Source organism: Pinus tabuliformis, chromosome 2_2 (genome assembly GCF_031772625.1).
Source record: "Pinus tabuliformis cultivar Carrire ecotype Pingquan chromosome 2_2, CPIR1, whole genome shotgun sequence".
Classification (NCBI taxonomy): Eukaryota; Viridiplantae; Streptophyta; class Pinopsida; order Pinales; family Pinaceae; genus Pinus; species Pinus tabuliformis.
In genome coordinates, this window is record NC_142300.1 from 1234006925 (window position 1) to 1234030131 (window position 23207).

General features: G+C 34.3%; 1 protein-coding gene across 1 annotated transcript; it reads left to right on the forward strand.

Moving 5' to 3' along the window:
• Positions 1 to 1080: 1080 nt before the first annotated feature.
• Positions 1081 to 1888, forward strand: LOC149197940 (disease resistance response protein 206-like). The gene has a single exon (XM_089404014.1). It carries the CDS (start codon positions 1120 to 1122, stop codon positions 1759 to 1761), a length of 642 nt encoding a protein of 213 aa, XP_089260140.1. The 5' UTR covers positions 1081 to 1119; the 3' UTR covers positions 1762 to 1888.
• The last annotated feature ends 21319 nt before the right edge of the window (positions 1889 to 23207 follow it).

Here is a 23207-nt window from a genome sequence, read left to right on the forward strand (position 1 = left end):
TAAGCATATTAAACATATTTGAAAAAACACACTATAAAATGTGTTAATGGCTTTGATCTTCTTTCCATAATCTTATTTTTATTTCTTCTACATGATTAAATGGATTCACTTGACATGAAACTTTTGGTCTTCATGCCATTTAGTTTCTTTAGTTTCTCTCTAACCAGAAAGATCCCATCCCATCTCATCACATCTTTATAAGTGTCCCAACAATATAAAAATATTTTTTGGTCCCACTTAGCATTAAAACTTTTGGTCTTCTTAACATTCATGCCATTTAATTTCTTTACTTTCTTCCTAAGTAGAAAAATGTGCCATCTCGTACATTTCTCTATGAATGTCCCAACAATCCCTTTCCCATGTAGCATGAAAGGAAACCACAAGATAACAACCTTTACAAAATAACTTTTGTGGTGTGTTATCTTGTGGTGTGCCTTCTCCTTTTTTTAAAACTCCATTGTATCCCCAATACCATCGAAGTTAAGAGAGTCCCTAACTTTAATGCCAATTCATCTAATTCCTAATCTCACCGAGGCACATCATTGAGACGATATCCATTGCTCACCAATTTATATCGAAGGAACCAGCATTGTGTAAACTTACCTTACAATTTGGGAGTTTGATTAATGTTGTCCTTAAGCGTAGATGTAAAGTTATATCAAAGTTTCAAGTCTACAAATCATCATCAATTGAATTTAGGTTATTTTCCTCTGTGAGTTTGATCACCTCGAAATTTATGTAGGTTTTCGCTCCATTGAAATTGACCACCCCACCAGCCATTAGGATAGATCTTATAGATAGTACCCTCCACTTCTAAATCCCATGATCCACCTTTAAGCTTAAGTTTTTCGAAAATCTCCATGACACTGCGTGCGTTTTAGGTCTGGTCTTTGTCATCCGTGCTCCCCACGGTTCTTATATTTTTGCTTTTTCACTCAATCATCTTGTGGACATGGGTACCGAAGGAACCTTCACGTTTGGAAAATAATTTGAGGTAAGTAAGCATGTAGATCAGAAAAAACGGCTATAAAAGCATGGCACTCAACACTGCTAATTAATATTCATTCCCAGATCCCCATATACTGTCTCTCTGTCATTTACATTGGCATTACGCATATAATGACAATGTCAGTGAAGCCTCGCAGCAGAGCTGCGCACTTGTGCATTGTATGGCTTGTGGTTTCCACTCTGTTGTTGCAATCGACTGATGGGTTTATCTGGAAGAAGGGTAAACATCTAAAGCCTTGCTGGAATAAGGTTCTTTATTTCCACGATATCCTTTACAATGGCAAAAACGCCAAGAACGCTACAGCTGCGATTGTTGCCGCTCCCCAGGGTGCCAACCTCACCACTCTTACTGGCAATAACCACTTTGGAGATCTGGTGGTCTTCGACGATCCCATCACGCTCGACAATAATTTGCACTCCCCTCCGGTGGGCAGAGCTCAGGGATTCTACTTTTATGACATGAAGAACACCTTCAGCGCCTGGCTTGGATTCACTTTTGTGCTCAACTCTACAGATCACAGAGGCACCATCACATTCGCTGGAGCCGATCCAATCCTTACTAAATACAGAGATATATCGGTAGTGGGAGGCACCGGGGATTTCTTAATGGCAAGAGGAATCGCCACCATCTCTACCGATGCGTACGAGGGAGATGTTTATTTCCGTCTCCGCGTGAATACCACTCTCTATGAGTGCTATACTACTGATGATATCACGTATCAAAATAGAAAATGGAAGTCTGTGCTAGCTTGATTGCAGCGCTTTTCGCACAAAATATGTAGTACCTCTGAATAATTGATATCCTATGAAAGTTCCATCGCCGCCCTCCCCCCGAGTTGTATTTCCTGTGATTAGCCATTTTAATACTAAGTGCCTTGGAGTGGATTATATTCTAATAACCAATGTGCTTATCTGGAATAAGTTATCACCAAATAAGGGTTATGATATATGGCGGTGTGTAAGACATAGTTATTAAAATTTGGATTCGATACGAAACAAAAAAAAATTATATAAAAAGATTTCAATTCATGAAAATTTTGATAATATATGTTTTATAGAATTCACTCAGAAAATTTACAATTTTTTTTTAAATTTATGTTCTTTTCAAAACTTAAATCTATGATCTTTCTATAATTTCAAAATTTATTTATGGAAAATCTCTGCCTAATACCTAAATTTATTTATGTAAAATCTTTACCCAATATATTATACAAAATCTTTACCTAATACATAAATGCACATATGAGGAATTTAAATTTAAAATAAAAAAATTAAAATTTTTATTAAAAATTAAATCATTTTTAAACATTTTTTTGCTTTTTCAAATATTTAGCTAAAATAAAACAAAAATAAATAAAAATAAAAAACAAATTTCACAATTACTTCCATTTCCTTTTCTTCTACATGAATGTTGATTATGCTTCACCCTCCTGTTGTTTTGCATACACGCACGATTATGCTTCACTAGTTTGGATCATCCAAAAAAAGAATATTAACTTTTTTTTATAATTTTTTTTTGCAAAGACCCAAACCTTGTAATTTTTGGCGAGGGATTTGTTGTGCCTCCATGGCAATAGGCTGGGGCTTCTTCCCCTCCAATCAATGATGCAACTGCTTTTTAGGCCTTTGTGGCCTTTTTCGAGAAAAGGTCATGGGAAATGAAAATCATTCTCGCTTTGTTAAGAGGGCAGAAAATATTCCCTAAGTTGCTCTCTCGATTGGATTTCACCTCTGAATTTCACGGATAGGCCCTTATTTTGAAAGTTCACGGGTATGTGGTCATCCTCGAAATCAATGGATCAGTGGATAGACAAAGCCTGGAAAAAAATGATGAAAAGTAACATTAGATTCTTTGCTTGTGGTGATGGTTTTTTTTGCTTTTCTCTTCGAAACAAAATAAGATAGAGATGTAATCTTTGGGAATGGGACTTATTTCTTTAACGCTGGAGGGATGTATCTAAACTCTTGGTCATTATATTTTGATCCAAATGATGATATTCTGAATGCAGTACCATCTAGGTCAAGATTCCAAGACTCTTGCTCTTGTGCTGGAGTGGAAAATACATCAATCGAGCTAAGCTAAAGGGAAACCAATTTTCTTATGCCAAAATCTATGTAGAGGTCGATCTAGAAAAATTTCTACCTTTAGAGATCAACCTGACACAAGGAAAGTGGAGCCATTTCCAGGTGTAGGATTTTCCATGAATATGGACATTTTGTCATGGATTGTAAAAATGCACAATCTCACAAGGGAGACGAGGCAACTACATCTCAAGAAGATTAGTTGTAAACATAGCGAAAGGTGGGAAATAGATGGAAAGTGACTACAAGCAAACCCCCACCATCACAAAGAAAAAATGAAGCTGTGGCTATAGAAAACCCTATGAGGTCCTTCAAAATCAAGAAGAGGAGTAAGACACCTCGAAACAAGGAGAGGAGATCCCAGAAGAGGATGAGGTGAGATTGGAAGAGGAAGAAGGAGAGATCTGAGGTTCAGAACCCAAAGGGGACATAAATACACTAGAAAAGGAGCTAACTCTGGATCAGAATAAGAATCAATCTCCTAACGATCCTCACAAAAAAGGGGTTAGAAGACACGACCCTAGTAAGAAAGGAAGAAAAGACAAGTGCTAGAAAAATAATGACAAGAAATGCACGAAAACAAGTGAGTTGGGGGGGTGATTCTACCATCAATGAACTAGACAATAATAAAAAGGTACAAGGCAGGCATTCCAAAAAACAAGAGAGAGAGTCAAAGGTAGAATTAAACAAGAAGCTTGGATCTCGACCTCAAATCATAGAAGCTTTCAAATCTATGGAAAATAGAGATCAAGGAGTTAATAATTTAGGAGGATGTAAGCCCAACTCTTCTAGAAATGGTCATATAGCAACAAGGTTGGATCATTTCATATTGCATAACAATTGTTTAATTAAAGGAATAGAATGTGCCTCATCAATATTAGCACAAGGTGACTCGAATCATAGGTGAATAGAATTGGAGATGGATCCAAAAAGAGATTTGAGCCCGATTCCATTCTGCTACAATCCAAGATGGCTACAGAATGAGGGGGTTGTAGATCTCATAAAACAGACGTGGATAAACCTAGTAGTTGGATCCCCTACTTTCATTTGGGAGTCCAAGTTAAGAGCAATCAAATAGACCCTCAGTTCATGGGTAAAGAAAAATTACAAACCCCTGGTCAAGGAAAACAAGAACTTATCAAGAAATTAGAGCAGCATTATCTCTCAATGGAGATTTGGCCAGTGGAGGAGTCGTATATAGTGAAGGAAAACACGTTAAGCCAAAAGATCCATAAATTAAATAGACGAGGAAAAATATTGGAGGCTCAAATCATGCAGTGCATGGCTTAAGGATGGTGATTAGAACACATCCTATTTTCACAAGCAAGCCAACACAAGGGAAACATGCAACCAAGTCAAAGAAATCATCCTAGAAGGAAAGCCAAAAATTGCATTTTTCCCCAAGATAAAGCATGAAGCATATCTACACTTCCAAGCATTATATTCTAAGGACAAAGAAAATGATCCCGAAAAAGTAAAGGAATTCCTCTCCAGTATGGCAACACTTGTCTCTAATCATGAAAATCAACAACTTATGAATAATGTTGAGGTGAAAGAATTTATTAAGGCTAGTTGGTCTTTGGATTCACATAAGGCCCCTAGACTAGAAGACTTGACCATTAGTTTATATAGAGCCTTTGGGATCTGATTAAAAATAATTTAATGAGAATGCTCAAATACTTTAGGAAAAAGGACAAATTGGGCGGAGGCACAAATTCATCATTTCTTGTCTTGATCCCTAAATAATCAAGGCCCGTTAAATCTGGTTTCATACCATCTCCCTGTTTAATGCAGTATAAAATATCCTCATAAAAAATAAAGCAAATAAATTATAGAGAACCTTATTGGCATTGATTTTAGAAAATCAAGTTGGATTTTTGCAGAATCGCCAAATTTTGGACAATATTATATTGGTCCAAAAGGTCATCCACTCAAGAAAATAAAGAGGGGATTCAGGCATCATCATCAAATTGGACATGGTCAATGTATTTCACCGAGTAAGACACGCTTTCCTATTTTGTGTCAAGGAAAAATTTGGCTTTAGCTTTGAATTTGTTAGATGGGTAAAGGTTTGTATTGGCACACCTTGGATAGCTCCATTAGTTAAAGGTATGAATTCTCCTTCTTCTCTACTTCAACGGGGCTAATACAAGGTTTCCTTCTGTCCCTCCTTCTGTATATACTAGTTGAATAAGTTTTAAGCATAAATTTGGAATTAGAGAGATTGTAAGGTAGATTGAGGAGACTCAACATTGATCGCGGCATAAAAGAGATAAATCATTCTCAGTTCACGAATGACACACTTCTTATGGGGGGAGACTCAAAAATAATTTCCTCTATATTGAAGCAAGTGTTTGACTCATACCTTGATCTCTCAATAGGGCTTGTGAATAAAAAAAAGAGTCATATACATGGATGGAATTGTTCAGATACAACAATGTGAGAAATTTCTAGTTCTCTTGAATTCCCAAAAGAGACTAGGTGGATATTCTTCAAGTATTTGTGAATCCCTATATCAATTGGTACTTCAACTATTGAATATTGGAGCGATTTTTTATAGAAATTTGAAAATAGAATTCAATCTTAGGGGTTGCAATGGCTTAATACAATGGGGCAAACAATTTTAAGTAAATCAGTGTTATCTACACTTTTGTTATATCTGCACTCTGGTCTATTATCCCCCAAATCTATGTTCAATAAAATAGGACCTCTCATCCAAAAAAATTTGTGGCGAGGGGGAAAATATATATTAAAAAAAAAATAAAAAAAATCATTTGGTGCACTAAAATGTTGTTTGGCTCCCAAAAATGTATGGAAGTTTGTCTATCAAGGATACTCACTTTATGAATCTCGTGCTTAGGGAAATTTTAGTGTGACACTTGTTATCCAATTCCAAAGAATGGTGGAAGTAGGATTTTCTTAGAAAATACTTCCACAAAAATCAAATTCTCAGAGCTGAAGCAGTGGAATGGGTTGGTGTAGGATCCAAAATTTGGAAATTATGTAAAGAGGTTGATCCATTAATCCTTGATCGCCTTAGTTGTTGCGCTAGAAATGGAGTATGTATCAATAAATGGAATGACAAGTTCTCACCAGAAAGACCCCTCAGACAAAGAGAATACCTTCACGATCTTGCAAATTGGATGAGGTGGGAAGTTCTAGTAAAATTAAAATATATTTCCATTTGGGATGATCTTGGAATTTGGAAAGGTTGGAGATGTCCCAAATTACCCCCAAACCTCCAACATCAAGGGGAAGTCCTAATATGGAATCTCAAAGGAATGGCCTCCATTTTAGTCACCTCTCGATATCAGTGAACATGGAGAATAAAATCTCACTAGGGATATGTTGTTAAAGAGGGATGTGAAATATTGGTCAAAAGGCTTTCCCACCCAGCTCCTAATAAGCTTTGGAGTAAAATATGGAATACCAATGGGATCCCTACAATTAAATCATTATGTCGAGCCTTAAATCATCAAAAAAAATTAACTATAGAGAAATGAAAAAGGAGCATTCAAGGCCCCTTGAGATGTGTATTATGCATAGAAGTGGAGGAGGATATTCCACACTTGTTTAGATAGTGTCCATTTTCTTAGAAGTATGGAAAGGAATATTTTCAAATGTAATTTGTATTAATGGAATTCTAGGAACATGGGACGAAATGTTTGAAATGTGGCACACTAAACTCCCTTAGCCAAGGAAGGAACATTCCTTTACATTATGATGTTGGGAAGCACTCCCAAAATATATTTGTTGGTCAATCTAATTTTCCATGAACAAATCCACATTTAGAGGAGAACAACTTGATCCCATCTCAGTGGCACATAAGGTAACAAGTTTATTATTCGAGGCAGTCATAATTTGTGGTTATAACGAACCTAATCTAGAAAGTCTAAATTTGGTGGAAAAGGAATGGATCGGAGTGGGCAAGCTTCTAGATCATGTTAGCAACTTCAATTTTTATTCAGTTAATCAAAAGAATTTATGCATTTAGAAAAACTAGTAGGAATTCCAACAATAGCATAAATAAATGAATCAATATTCTTTATTCTTCAATGGAGTTGTTAGTGTCTGTCAGTCCTTCCAGTCACCAGTGATCAAATGTACTCTTTCAAAGTTGTTGATAGGGTTATTAGGTCAAATTGTTATATTTTCAAATAAAATTTGATCATTGGTCAATTCTAGGTCATTACTACTCTCTCCATTCTCAAGGTCAATCAATGCCATCTTGGTCTTGTCATCACTCCTTGTTAATAAAGAGTGTCTTGGTCATATCATCAATGAGTCATATAGGGGTCATGTCATCACCTTATGTCATCATCATGGGAGTAGTAATAGGGGAAAATGATTCTCAAGGAGATTTCAGCTTGTTTCAACATCCCCATTCATATTTCATATAACTCCCTCAACCTTCCCTCATAAATCCCCTCATTCCATCCAAAACCCCTTTTTCTTGAGAAAATTCTTAAATCCTAAGTCAAAACCCATTTTTCCCTTGGAAACACTCATATTTCATATTAATTCCCAAACTCTAGCCTTATCCCAAAGTCCCTTTGTATATTCCTTTAATCGCATTTCCATTGTTATACATTGAAACTATATTGAAATCCATTTGAAAATTCTAAAACTATCGTTGAAATGTCCATTTGATATATAAACTCTAGTCGTTTTCCCATATCATTTAACATGCCCACATACCTTTTGTAATACATTACCCCTGAGGCACAAACTGGGCCCACACACCACGTATTACCATATCACATTATCCTACATCCTGCAATCAGCCTATCCCACACCTCACATTAAGTATCACATCCTACAAACAGTCCTGCATCTTGCAATAACTCCCACTCGCCGATAAACACCGCAATTGATTCTCCCAGCTATGAGTCATGACCCTGGCGATAAGTCCTGACCCTTGCGATAAGTCTCGGCTCCCGATTGCGATAGGTTCCGGCTCCCGATTGCAATAGGTCCCGACCCCCGACGATCTCACCATCTAAAGTCCTTTCCGTGCAACGTCCTTCTCCCAATTGCGATTGTGATATGGAAAGCCCAGGATGGATGTGATAATTTATAAAGTTGTTCTTAATAAAGTTTCGAGTCCATCCTATCGGAAAACACTATGAAACATGGTTAAGAGCCCCTCTCCATGTTGTGATTGTGATATATAATTAGCTCAAATCAACAGATTAGATCTAATCAGCCTGGATCAAATAGCTCAGATCGATGGCTCATATTTCTTCCGAGTGGTCAATATCAGTTTAGGTTTTCATGCCCTCGGTCGCGATTTCTCACTATATTTCATGTAATTTCTCAACTGAAAGACCACAACCTCCATTCACAGAGCACCAGATCACTCATTTTGTTGCTGCTCGAAGGACAATGAAGACCTTTTCAAAATCAAATGCAAAAAAAGTGGAATAGTGACGCAGTTCATCAGCCAGCATGACTAACAGAAATGTTTATTCAAGGCCTTAGTTACACCAGAATGCCTAGAACAACACCAAAGCTCAGCCAAATGATATTTTTAGTAGTTTTGATCTATTTTTATGATTTTTTGTAATAAATCTTGAAATTTGTTTCAAGATATTTTTCTGTAAACCATTGTATAAATACTTCAAATTTCGAAGTATTAGGGGTTGGACATCAGAGAGTGGAACTCTTGTAGCTTGTACTTCATCACTTTTTACAGGAAATCAAAGGACAGTTGCAGCTATTATTCAGGAATTCTTGTGTTGTGAGTTTGTGATAATGTTTTCTCTCTATTATAGTTTTATATGAATGATATACAAGTCTCTTTTCCATATCTTCCTTCTTCAGTGATTTTCCTAAGAGGTTTTAAGCAGAATTATTTTAATTAAGCTTTGTTTTGGTTAGGAATATCATTTTGTGTACTTAGTCTTCTGATAAATGAATTCATGCTTGCCATGCTCATTTTGAATCTTTTCTTTTCCACCCTACACTACATTGACCAACTCTTAAATTATCACAAAAGCATACCTACCCTGCTCCTCTATATCCCTTGCAACTGAAACCTTTGATCTTTTGACCTAGTTCCCTAATTTTTACTCTTGATCCAGCAAAACCCTAAATTTAAAAACCCTAGAGCTGAAACAGACCTAGCCTCTCTAGTTTAGCAGGGCTAGCTGTTGAACATAAGTGGTTTGAGGTTACCTCTGTCGATCTCCTTTCTCATCCTTGGGACATTGTGGAGGATAGCAGAAGCCTCAAAAGGAAATCTAGGGGTGGTAGGATCCGAATGGGTTATCCTTTGTCCCAACGATCAAACGAAGTACCAATATACTTGGGGCTTGGATATAGCATCCAATAATCAAGCTAAATTCCTAGCACTATGGAAAGGCTTCGAAATAGCAATTGAAAATAAAAATTCCAAAATATTAGTGTTTGGAGACTATGATAGTCATTCGTTCGGTGCGGAAAGCTAGAGGACCACAAAATCAAGCTCTTTCCCCTATTATTCAAAGAATTACATTGCGAATATTGAGATTTGAACAAATTTATTTTTCTCATGTTTATAGAATCTAAATGAAAATGTAGACTTCATAGTGTACATAAGTTCCACCACGGAGCAAGGGGTCCTAGAAGTGGATCATTAAATATTAAATGCCCCTCTTCCATGAATCACTGGCAAAAATTAAGGACATAAAATATGGTTATAAATGCCATACATGAAAGAAGGGCCAAGTTAGCAATAGGAAGAAGCAAGGAGTCACATCTCCCTAGACAAAAAGGATTAAAATAAACCATATGATGATTGCATGGATGGAAGGGTGGCTAGAATTTATTACCCATCCATGCAAACCAATGGGAATGAATGCTTTTCTTTTCCATCTTAAAATCTGGCATCAAGTGAAAAATGCATGCAGGTAGAGGATGCCTTATATTTTTATTTATTGAGAATGGAAGCACTCACACAAGCGATCAATACCTCATCTTTTATACAACATTCAATCTGGCATAGTTTGGAGTTAATGTATCCTCCTCTCTGTATCCTTTGATTGTTAAACCAAGCAATCAAACAGGATACTAAGATGGATTTGGAAACATTCCAATTTAATGCTTCAAGATGAAGGGATAGGGTAATTCTAGGTTATATATGGCTCATCACAATTGTTCTATAATAACTCTTTCCATTGCGAATCTACTCCATTTTAGGGAATATTTGGTTGTTATTTCTTGGGACCAGGAGCACAGAATAGCATAGCTGCACCATGGAAAAGTTTGAGGCATCAGTCCATGAGGAGGAATAGGCACAATTGAATCAGAGTTTGCCTAAATTATTGGAGATACTCAATGTTCTATTGATGACGTTGAATTATAGAGGAATTATAAAAGAAGAGGAGATGGAAACCTTTCAATTGTTAATAAATACTAAGTTTGTATTTTTGCTAAGAATATTGGAGATGTTCCAGGCAGAGGTTCATTCCCAATTGGAAATTTTGGGAAGTAAGGTAGCTAAAATTAAAGGAAACGCTATTGGTGGTGTTCAATCTGCCAAGGAGGAAGCAGGGACCAATGCAAAGCCTCAGTAAAAAAATGAAAGTGCATATCATAGGGCAGATGTAGCAGACAAAGAATAACACACTCAAGACTGAGATGAATATGTTGAAGCATGGACCTCATTTGCTATATAATTCTCAATATATGAATTTGACTGATGATATATAGATACAAGCTCTTGTTATGCAATTTTTGTAAGGTTTATAGTAAGCATATTTTTGGAACTATAGGAAAAAATAGCCATAAGAATAGGCTAGCCATAGTATGGGATTTTGAAAGCAATTTAATCCTTAAAAATGAAGAATTGTGTATGGGTTGTGACCCTAAAGCTAGATCTTTATATTAATGCAAATCTACCCTCTCTTTTGAAAAACAAATGACAAGTATTTTTCTTCACAATTATTACAAAAATTATATAATGAACATAGATTCATCTTAACTCTATATCTACCAAGAGCAAAGAGGGATCAAATCTTTAAATATGAAAACCTTTTCTTGAATTAAAAAATTGAGAAAAAGGTTCGATAGATTAGGTTTCTCTCTCCTATTGGTAGATTCAAACATGCCCCTCATATTTGAAAATAAAAAATATATATGTATATATGTATATATATATATATATATATATAGATATATCTTTCTCTCCAATTATATATATATATATATATATATATATATATATAATATCCATTATTAATATTTTTTTAAATGCTACTTGTCAACTCCATATTAAACATTGAAGAAACTACAAATCTTCCTTGTACCTTCTATTAAAAATAAGTTATGAATGAAATAAGTATTTGATCTTAAAGTCCATGGGGCCTTGGATAGATGGTGATCGGGTGCGTTGTTAAGGCAGTCCTAGATGTTAAGTCACCAGTTGAATTCCCCACCCTATTCGGGTGTTATTCTTGAACATGACTATGATGTAGCCTCATTGTTTTCAAATTTACAACAACAACAAAAAATATTTGATGTTAAAGTCTTTTACTCAATGTGCATCTTGAAATATTTGATTTATGACTTACATTAATTTTTTAATTAATATTTTCAAGATATTATATATCAAATCCACATTAAGAATGGAATAAATTAACATTTCCAAAAAGTAAAAATATAAGAAATTATTTAATTTAAATTAATTTTATTTTCTCTTTATAGAGTTGATATGAAATTATGTTATTTAATATGGACCTCTGAAATATTTTATTAATGTATTTTTGTTTTAAATATTACATGTCAACCGAACATATAATGAATTGCACATGATATTATATCAATAATATTATTTTTATATTTTATCTATCAATTCCATATCAAGTGGTGAAGGAATGACATGTCTCTCATACTAAAAAATAAATTGTTTTTTTATTGTTAATTCATTAAGGATCAATGGATCTTTGATCCTACACTAAGGGAGCAAGGTTGGGGCATCTAAACACTAGTTGCTCCAACCCTGGTTCATGCCTCCCATATATTTTTTGTCGTGGTTGTTTTCCTTGCAATAGTTGTCCACAATGTTATGTTAGTCATTGTCTAGTCCTTCGTGGAAGAGTTGAGGGGGTGATGGTCTAGGTAGTCACTCTATTGCTCAGTTCTCTACTTCGAGACTTTTCTCACCAGGATTGGTCGTAATCTTATGGCTTAATCCTTTTGTGGTAGGTTAAGGTTTATATTGGTGGTCATGTGGCTCCTTTATGGCGTCATCATTGGTTCCAGGCTTTATTGTGTATTGGATACGCCACGTCTCAGACACTTCTTGCCACAATGTTTTTTTCAATGGCCGCCTTCACAGTTTCACTGCAGGGTTTCCATTGTGGTTTTCCACTGGGATGCGTAGCCCAATTTTTTATTTTCATGAGGCTTGTTTTTGAGTCTCATTTTTAATCTAGCAGGGCATATTATGCCCTGATTTTATTTGTTTTCTTTCTCAATTTTGGTGGGTTTTTCTAATCCGTGGCTTGTCATTTTTGGGGCTCGGGTTTCTTTGCCAGTCCTTGATTTTTATTGTTCATCCATGTGGCGATAGCATATTTTTAGTTTTGTTTTTCCTCCCTATTAGGACTATTGAGGGCCTACAAGCCCTGGGGTTTTACTTTCAACAACCCTGCATGTCGTGGTTTTTTTGTTCCTCTGCTTTATATATGTATTATGTTGTCCCTAGGGTTTCTTACCCAATTTTCATTTCAACATATATTTGCCACTTGTATTAGACATGTACATGCTCTAGTTTGCATACACACATGGTGTGTCTACAAAATATAATTTTCATTCCTTGTTATCATAATAAAAATTTAAGTATATATATATATATATATATATATATATAAACTTCCATTCGCTTTATCTCTATGTAAAATTGATGTAATATTAAAGTGGCAATTGAAGTATTTTATTTATGACCTATATTGAATTTTTTTATTGTTATTTTTTATTTTGTTAATGTAAATATTATTTTATTATTTATAAATATAACCATATGCAACAACATTTACTACATACTAGCTTACATTTACATTTACCTCTATGATGCAATAATAATTACCTCTATGATGCAATAATAATTACCTCTCACTTTATAATTGTTTATTAATTAATTTTTATACCAAACTATACCATAGATATACCAATATTGTGCACCTAAACATATATTTTAGGTATTTTAAATATTTTAAATTGATAATTTAAAGTACAATTTTTTTATATTACAACATTATTTGTATAGTAAGCCATGCAATATATGCTTTAAATATATTAGTTTAAATGTATTATACCACAACATTTTTGCTTCAGATCGGTTTACCCATTCATATTGTATCATTTTTCATCCTTCCATACTTTGTATTTTTTCATCTCTAGCTTCAATACTTTCTTTTGTTGCAAATTTTCGAAATTAATGAATTTGATCTTTGAAACATCACGTTATATTAAATAATCACTTTACCTTTATCTTTATTATATTAATTAATCACTTTTATCTTTATCTTTGTTGTATCTAGAATCTTATTGTCATATTCTTCTTACATATTATGTAATCTTTCTTTAGTATTATATTATTTTATTATCAATTAAGACTTTTGTAATCGATGAATTTGTCTTTTAAGATATTGTGTTATATTGATGAAGTATTTTATCTTTATTTGCATTTGTTGTGAAAGCCAATGTTTTGAGTTCTGTTGCCTAAACACTTTGCGTTTATTTGCATTACTTCTTTTGTGATGACAAAATCTTTTTTAATTAGGTGTTATTTCTTATTAGTTAATTTGTTGTTTCCTATTAGCTAACCATTTATGTTAGTCACATATAATATTATTGGAAATGGGATGTTGAGGAATTCATTACTCGTGAATCTATATAACAAGCCTATGTAGATGATGATGCATCATTAATTTATTGTCTCTATTGATTGAATGAATTCCTTGTTTCGCGTTAGTTAACCATTCTGGTTAGTCATATATAATATTATTGGAATTGGGATGTTGAGGATTCATTACTCATGAATCTATATAACAAGTCCATGTAGGCGATGATACATCATAATTAATTATCTCCATTGATTGAATGAATGTGGTGTTTTGTATTAGTTAACTATTTATGTTAGTCATATAAAATTATTGGCATCAGGATGTTGACGAACTCATTCGAACTCATTACTCAGGAATTCATATATCATTAACTAATTGTCACTATTGGTTTTTTTCCATGTAGCCAAGCTCGAATCCATTACAATAATATGTTTAACATGTCATTTGTGGAAATTGAATTCGGGTGGGTAGGATAATAATCATTCCTTGCAAACACTCAAGATAAATCTAAATGACTAATTATCACCATTGATATGTGAGAAAAGATTATGAAATATTAATTATGGTTTATGGATTCACAAACTTTGACATGAATTCAATGAGAAAATTACAATATCCTTCCCCAATTAAACAACAATGAATCCTCTCTTCTTTGTGCAATTAGATTTCACGTTTATCTTTTCATTCATGAACTATGGTGTGTTTATATTTTCTACATTTTATTTTAGTTTTTATCTTACCAATAATGGAATGATGATTTATTGAAAGATGGAGATATGAAAAGAGATAACTTGGTGGCATGGCATGATCAGTGCCTAAGTACATGATCATCATGAAAAGTGAGTTTAGTTAGTTTTTTATTTCATGCAACAATTTTTCATTTATGCAAGAGTGTTTAGTTCTTTCATTTTCCTAAATTAGTTCTATTTATCATTATTCAAAGTAGATAAATATAGTTAGTTTTTTATTTCATGCAAGAGTGTTCCCTTTATGAAATATTGTTTAGTGCTTTCATTTTCCTAAATTAGTTCTATTTATCAGTGTTCAAAGGTGGTTCAAAGTAGATAAATGTTACAAATAATCTATTCCTACACATATTGTGTTTGCATTTCAAAAGTTTAAGAACTTGTAATCAATAATCAAAATTATACAAATGATCTAATTTTGCACATAATATGTTTACATTTCACAAGTCCAAAAACTCCATATTAATAATTAAATGTAAGATATTTAGACATATATATATCACATAACAGAAAGAAAACCCAGAAATAGAATATCAAAAAGCGAAGCTAAAAATAAAAACGTCGTTGCAGTTAATTCAAGCATCTAAACAAATGTATTAAGAGTCTAAATTTCTATTATTTGTTCACAATATTTAGTTTATTTTTCCTTTTTCCTTACATTTTAAACTCTACCTATGCAACTTATTTGCATTAAGAAATGTTTGGAACTAAATTTCCAGTTATAATGTCTTTCTAGTTATAATGACCTTATGTTGGAACTCATGCTTACTACCAGCATAGACCCATCTTAAGCACAGATCTAACATGAGCCAAGATGGATCAAATTTCTTCATGTGCATACTTATTTTAGAGTGCAAAATACAATGTGTAATTTTTTAATGTTATAGAGACTACATAATACATGCATTGAGTCCTTTTATCAACGCATGATAAAATGGTTTTTCTGTATTAATATATTTTTAAGTATACATCAATATTAATTCATATTAAAATATTTTATTAATAACCCACACTGGATATTTTATTCTATACAACATACAATATTTTCTTTTAACATTTTTTTATATTGATATCACATGTTAAAGTATTTTTGAACGTATAAGGTTTGAACATCTTACTCACATCTTTTTTGAAATTATATTAGGTCATATGGATAACTAATTAAACATGCATAGTATTTTTTTTCTTTTTTATTATAGCTGACATTGCTATTCTATTTAGAGAATATTTTATTTTTATTTTAAGAGGGACACATGTCAACTCCAAGTTGAAGAGTGACATACTTATACATCACCTTCACACTAGGTTGTAGAATGAGCCTCTCAGCTCAAAAATTTCTACTTCTCAATCTTAACAGATACATTTTGTCTTGAATTATGGGCAATCTTGTAAGATAGTGTCACCATAATCGTCTAGAGGCACAAAAAAGGGGGAAAAATAAGTTGTAGGAAATTGAAAAAAATCAGTGAAAAGAGAGAAGACTGAGAAGAGAAGACAGGTAAATAAGTTGACAAATTAGATTGGCTTGGCACTTTGTTAGAAGAGATCAACGAGATCAAGGCCCTGCGGATGACAACATAGAGATCAAGTTAATAACAATATATGATACTTTACAATAAACTCTAAAGAACAAACAAATATCAATTTACAAATAAAAATAACATTGTAAACTTTATTATGATTTATCTATATATATATATAAACAAAAAAAACAAATTTGGCATGTGTCTATTTTGAAATAAGGCTTCTTGAATTTTAATTTAGTTGTCAATAATTATTAAGTGAATGGGGGGATTTAACCTCCATGGAATATTCTAAAATATTTTTAATAATAGCCATAGATCAAAGTTAAAATATATCACAAAAGTAGTTATGTTCTTTATATATTTTTAATTAAATTGATTAATTAAAAATATTGTCATACGAAGATGGGTTATATTTTTTTAGCATATGGTATTAGTAATTCATCGTATTGGCATAGTGTATTGTATTGTAAGACAGTCATCAATTTAATCATATATCTTTAAAAAATAATCCAATTTTTAACCAAATGGGCAAATATTTTTTCCAAAGAATCTCCAAAACTAGCCAATTAATGAATTTCAACCCTAAGCAAGGCCATGCCACAATTTCACCCCAAAAATGATGGAAATTCGGGAAAGATTTTGAAAAAATCCATCAGAAATTTTTGGAAATCATAGTTACAATTGTCAAGCTTCAAGATTTTGGGTGCCCCAAGAATTTTTTATGGTACCCAATCTATTTCCACCATCAAAAAGATTCAAACACTCCTAGAATGATATCTAATGGTCCTTTTACCTTTAATGGCAACAAAGTACCACCATCTCTTCAGTTGTGCACTTTCCCTCCACAAATCCTACATGAATGTTTATTACCTCAAACAAGTGGAATTTGGACCCTATACATTTAGAATTACTTGAATATTTTTGCAGATGGGGATGACTAATGAGAATCGTGTCGGGATGGTTGGCGTTGATAAGATTAGCTACCTAGATTGTAGATGGCGAGGTGTGGCATAACAATGATATCCAATATGTACACAAAGCGCTTTCCACTGATAGTTTTGCATTATCTTATTTTCACCATGTTGTAGCTGCTACAACACCCCTCCAAAATTTTTGCCTATGCTTTGATTTTGGAGCCTCCCTTCTATTTATAAGAAACTATCTTTCACTATCATCAAGTATTCCCTTTGTTTATATGAGTATTACAAAGAAACTATCTTTTAGTGCTTGTCATGACTTGATTGGGTTACCTTGATGATGACTAAGTTTTATCATCGACAACTAAGCAACATTCAAACACAAGTCATTCACCACCCTTATATTACACCAACTACAGGTCTTCTCTGTAGCGACTATGCAACTCTCTATCATTGGAAACTGCGTTATGCTTTGAGGATCAAAACTGTGCAATTCTTGAATATAGGCAGTCACTGAGAACATAAATTGTGCTAGCCCTCTCTCACATTCAAGACTGTGCAATCCACTAAGACTGTGAACTACACAATCCCTTGTTATTGGGAATTTTGTAGCTCCCTTTGCCAATGTGACTATGCAATTTCCTAGATCAAGCCAATTTCCATCCCTAGAAAATGGGGAGTCCATATTCATTTTTTGAAAAGTGGCATAAGTTTCTATTTTAGATTTTGGACAAGTGTTACTTTTTCATTAATTATAGGCATGTGCATCATAAACCCTAACCTAACCCCATGGGGGGCTAGACCTATATAATAGACACTCTTAAAGCTCATTTGAACACTCAACATTTGAACTTTATCCTTCCCAATGAGAGAAAGGAGCTTTTGACTTAGGTCACAGTGATTTTTTGGGTAAGATTTGCATGTGCCACTTTTTGTAGCTTTTTTTGTCGTTTTTCTTTTATAAGTGTTATTTTTCCCATTTATTTTCATGGTAGCTAGTGTTTCTATTGTTATTAGCTTATACAAGTGGTTTTTAGGTTCGTCTTTAAGTTTTTACAAGTGTCGCACCGCCTTCTTATTTTTATCTACTAGTAGTTGTTGTTGTTCGGCCCTTTTGTTCATGCATGTTTTTCCTTTTGCATGATCTTTTTTGTCCCATGATATTGATTGATCTAACTCAAATTATTGTTGATCTATACTTTATTATTCCCCGACATTTTCTTGTCATTGCGATCAACACCCTCCAAAATTTTTCACACACTTGAATTTTGGAGCCTACTAAGGATCTTACGGTATATCGTCTTATGGTTACTCCATGGTCGTTTGATGTTTTGAAAAGCATTTAAGTCTTCTTCCTAGTTTTAAATGTCAAGTCACTTGCACTCACATGCACAGTGTTCGATGAGTTCATGAGAACACTTCCTTTATGTAAGCTTGAATAGGCATAGTGTCGTCCATCAAGACAGTGCATGTGTGATGTTCAACTCATGACAACAGTTAGTGTGCACTTCTATCAACAATCTCCCTCGCTTTGGTTGTGTTTGTACTTTTATTATGAAGAATTTTCTCAATGGTCACTTTTTCTCACTCTTGCTTTCACATTCACAGTTGTTTCTTTTGCCTATTTTCACTTTAATAAGTATCATTTTCATGTTATCTTTGCTTTTTCATGTGTCTCTTTCAAGGTCGTTCACATTTTGAAAGTGTCATCTTATGTTTTCCTCATGTTGTAGGTGTTGTTTTTGTGTTTTCACTCCTACATGTGTCACACCTTTTTGTGTCACCAAAGTTAGTTTTAGCACACTCTTATGCATTAAATGATCTTAGATATCATTGAAATATTCTCTAGACACATTCCTATAGCTTACTGCACCTTTTGTCCATAGTTGTCACTTTTATTGTAGCTTGTGTTCTAAGTGTTGTAATGTGTCATTTCAACTGTCGCACTTAGAAATAGGTGTCGCTTTACTGTTGTTTTAAGGTGTGACTATTGTTCATGAGTCTTGTGCATTCCATTGGCTTGTATTAATGGAATTTATGTGTATGATCTATGTTTAATTCGTGTTAGGATGTGTTTTTTTATCCTACTGTGTTGGTCCCACACATTGTGAGATCTCTTCTTGGTCCTTCATCCCAGCACAAGTTCTAAAGGCATTAATCCTCTTACTAGGTGATAAGCACAACTTATTCATGAGCCTCATTAACATATCTTTCCTCCCATACTTGTGCACTAAGTCTTTTCTAAGGTCTCCTCCCTCTCACAGTGCATTAATACTTCCTAAGGATAAGTCACCTAGCCTTGTGTTGCCTCCCTCAGTGAAAAGTGCATTCCAAATGAACAAATAGCCATTGTTGGAGAGAACTATGCCCTTCCAAATCTGAGTGCACTTCAAAACAATGAAGCACACTTTGAGACAACAAAGCGCACTTCAAAACAACGAAGTGCACTTCAAACGCTTAGTGAAAAAATGCACTTTAGAAGAACATAGACCTTCTCTCCTCTAAAAATTGCACTCTAGACAAACACGGATCTTCTTGCCTTCAAAAGAACACTCTGAGAGCTTGAACGCACTTCAAAAAAATGAGCACACTTCGAGACTATGAGTACAATCCTTCGAATTGAATAAATGTTCCCTCCTTGAGCACATGGTGCACTCACGAAGCATGAACCTTCATTCTTCTATTAGAGTGCATGGCACACTCACAATGCATGAAGCCTTAGAGCGCATGGTGTAGTCATGAATCCTAAAGCTTCATTCTTCTCTTAGAGCACATGGCTTACTCACGAAGCATGAATCCTTAGAGTGCATGGCACAATCACGAAGCATGAAGCTTTATCCTTCCTTAAGAGCACATGGTGCAATCACGAAGCACAAAGCCTCTATTTTTCGCACACTCCTTTTACACGAAGAATTGTGCCCTCTTTGAGTGCATGAGAGCACCCTAAAGTACTGAGTGTTTATCCTTCATCTCTTTAGCATGTGCCCTTGCACCCTCCTTATCCTCATGAGCGCATGATCCCACGTTGAAAGCCTGAAGGCCCGAAGCCTCACTCCTTTGTCTCTTCGGAGTGCGTCCTTGTGCCTTCTTAGTCTCTTTGAGCATATGAGTGCACCTTGAAGGCCTAAAGAACTAAAGCCTCACTCCTTTGTCTCTTCAGAGCACACCCCTACGCCCTTGAGATCACTCTCTCTTCATTTAGTGCATAAGTGCACATTTAAGGCCTCTTGTGAACCTTGATGTGTTTAACTACGCCCTCCTAATCAAACCTATTCTTTTAACACTTTGACATACCTCTTATGAGAAGATCATTCCATGAGCTAAGTAGTGATAGAATAGATGTTTTTAGACTGATTTTCCTCATCATGAATGGTTTTAATTAGTAGGAATACCTTCCTATCATGACAATGTGATGCTCAAGAGAAGATAGCAAGGAAAAAGAATAAATAAATGCTTGCGGAGAAGAACAAAAGTAAGTTATCATGGAGACATGAAGCAGATCATGGACCAAGATAGAAAGAAAACATTCCATGATGACTTAGAGGATTTTGACATTGATCAAATCCCCTTTGGATGGTGAAAATGAGAAACAATGATGATCTTTCATGAATATGAAGCATATATCAAATATACCACCAAGAATGCAAGATGAAGAAGAAAGGAAGACAACTTGGCATTGTTACCTCATCATGAATTCCATGTCATGATTTCTAAATTGTAATTTATACAAGTGTCATCATAATGGTCAATATGTGTCCATGTTTCATGCCACATCATCATGTGGAATGTAATGATGTATTCTCAAGAAAGGACAAAATGTAATGTGTGGAAGTCCAAGAGTCATATGTGGAACATGAAGAGTCACATATTCATATATGGACAAAGATTGTATAGAAGTCCAAAAGTCATTTATAAGTTCAAGATTTGTTTAGAAGTCCAAAGGACACACTAGAAGTCCAAGAGTCATCAGGATATGAAAGGTCATTCCTCTTGTTATAAAAGCAACCTCATAACTCAAGAAAGAGGATTTTGGAGGCTTAAGCTTTGGAGAGTTAGTCTTAGCTTCTCTACTTGGCATAGGAGAGAAAACTATTCTTTGGAGAAGCAAGAAGTGACTTAATGTTCCACTACTGAAACTAGTGCCTCATCATTATAATTGTGTACTTGGATCTTTCACCTTATAATTGAAGTTCGATGAGCCAACACATTTTCATGCATGTATTGTGAATTCCTTAGGACTATTCTTTGGGTGTTTTCTATATATGTTTTGTTCACATGTACTAAGGAAATTGAACTATTTCGGTGGCTTCGGTACTTATAATGTTGAAGGTGTATTATATGTGGTTTAATGATCGTTTTGTCTAAGTCAACTATTTTGCTAGATAACTAACGAATATTTATTTTCTTGTGTGTATCTCTTAGGTTAGTGCTATTACTTTCTTCTATAGGCTCAATTTTGTCTCCCCCCCATGAAAGTCTCCTTTTACGCATTACAATCAATGTTTCACAATGTCAACATACTTGCTTGTTCAAGTGTTATGTATATAATATCTTAAGCTATTCATTTAAATGAAGGTGATCCTTACGGTTACGGTGGTCTGGTCGATACTCCGAATGGGGTTCCTACTCCAAATGATGTGATGTCTAATTGGGACTTCACATCAGGGAGACACCTATATGTTGGTTGTATCCAGCACCGTCAACATTTTGGTGCTAGGAGGAGCATCGGATGACATTGTTCCCATTGAATCTATGTTGAATCTCTTAGCTTTAATGGCTCATCCTTAAATATTAATCCCATGATGTTTTTCTAACCTATCCCCTAGTAAACGTTTCATCTTCATGGAACAAATTTATGACTTGTCTCATTTGAAGTTCGATGATGAGGGTAAAACATCCATAGTCGAACATTCTTTCAGATTTTTAAGTTTTGTGAATCTCATGAAATCGAAGATGAAGATATTACTTGAGTTTTTTTCTTCCTCACCCTTGAAGTTCATGTTAATCGATGGTTTCATACCTTACCATTTGCTTCCATCCATTATTTTGATCAATTCCTCAACTAGGAGCTTCATCAAGATTTTGACAGGTGTGACTACTGATTTGTTTATAAGAGAATCAATCAACTTATAATGGAACCGAATGAATCAATTGAGTATTTTTCCAATAGATTCCTTCAGTTATGTTATGATTTTCCTAAAGAGGATATGGATTGGGATTTATTTAAGCAAAAGCTTGAACATTTTTTTTTAGATCTCTTTGAATCAATTTGAACCTAAACCCCCAAATGTTTATGTTTCCCCAACTCTTATAAATCATGAGACACCACTAATATGAGAGGAAGATATTGTTCCTTTTTTTCCTTGTCCTCCTCCTTTTCCAGTACCAATTTGGGTGCCTCCTTGTGATAATGTTGAAGTTGGGAAATCTAGAAATCAATTTCCTTATCCAGCTCCTCAACCTTCTTCCACTTTCCATGGTTTAGATCTGATGGAAAAAACTTTAGAATGGTTCATGGAGTCGGAGGTGAAGGCTAATCCCTTGATTTATCAAGATAATATTAATACTCATACCTTCATTCTTGAATCTGATTTAGATACCTATCATCCTCTATCATCTCTTTCTCATGATACCTTGCCCCTTAATCCACTTGATCAATCTCCTCCAAACCCAAATTATGATTAGGTGCAAGGAAGTCATTCTTCACAGGTAAACAAGCAGGAGGGTGAGGAGCCTCTTGATATTTCATTTCTTTTTCAAAATCCTCTATGTCAAGATTATGTTCTTCCATCCTTGGTTGATTTTGAATTTAACAATCTCGGTGATGAATCAAGTGAAATTTATTTTCCTAATCAATCTAAAGTATTGGGAAACCATCATTATGTTGATGATGATTCTATTGATGTACATGGTGAAAAATGCCCAAGTGCAGCTACTGATCCTTTGATTTCTCAAGAATATTATTTTTGGAGTATTTAGACCTCAAATATGCGGCCCAAGAAGGATTTTTTATGGAAACTTCCTCTTCACCTCGATATCCCTTGTATTCTATTGTTGGTAATGCACTAACTTATGAAGGATATACTCCATGCTATTCAA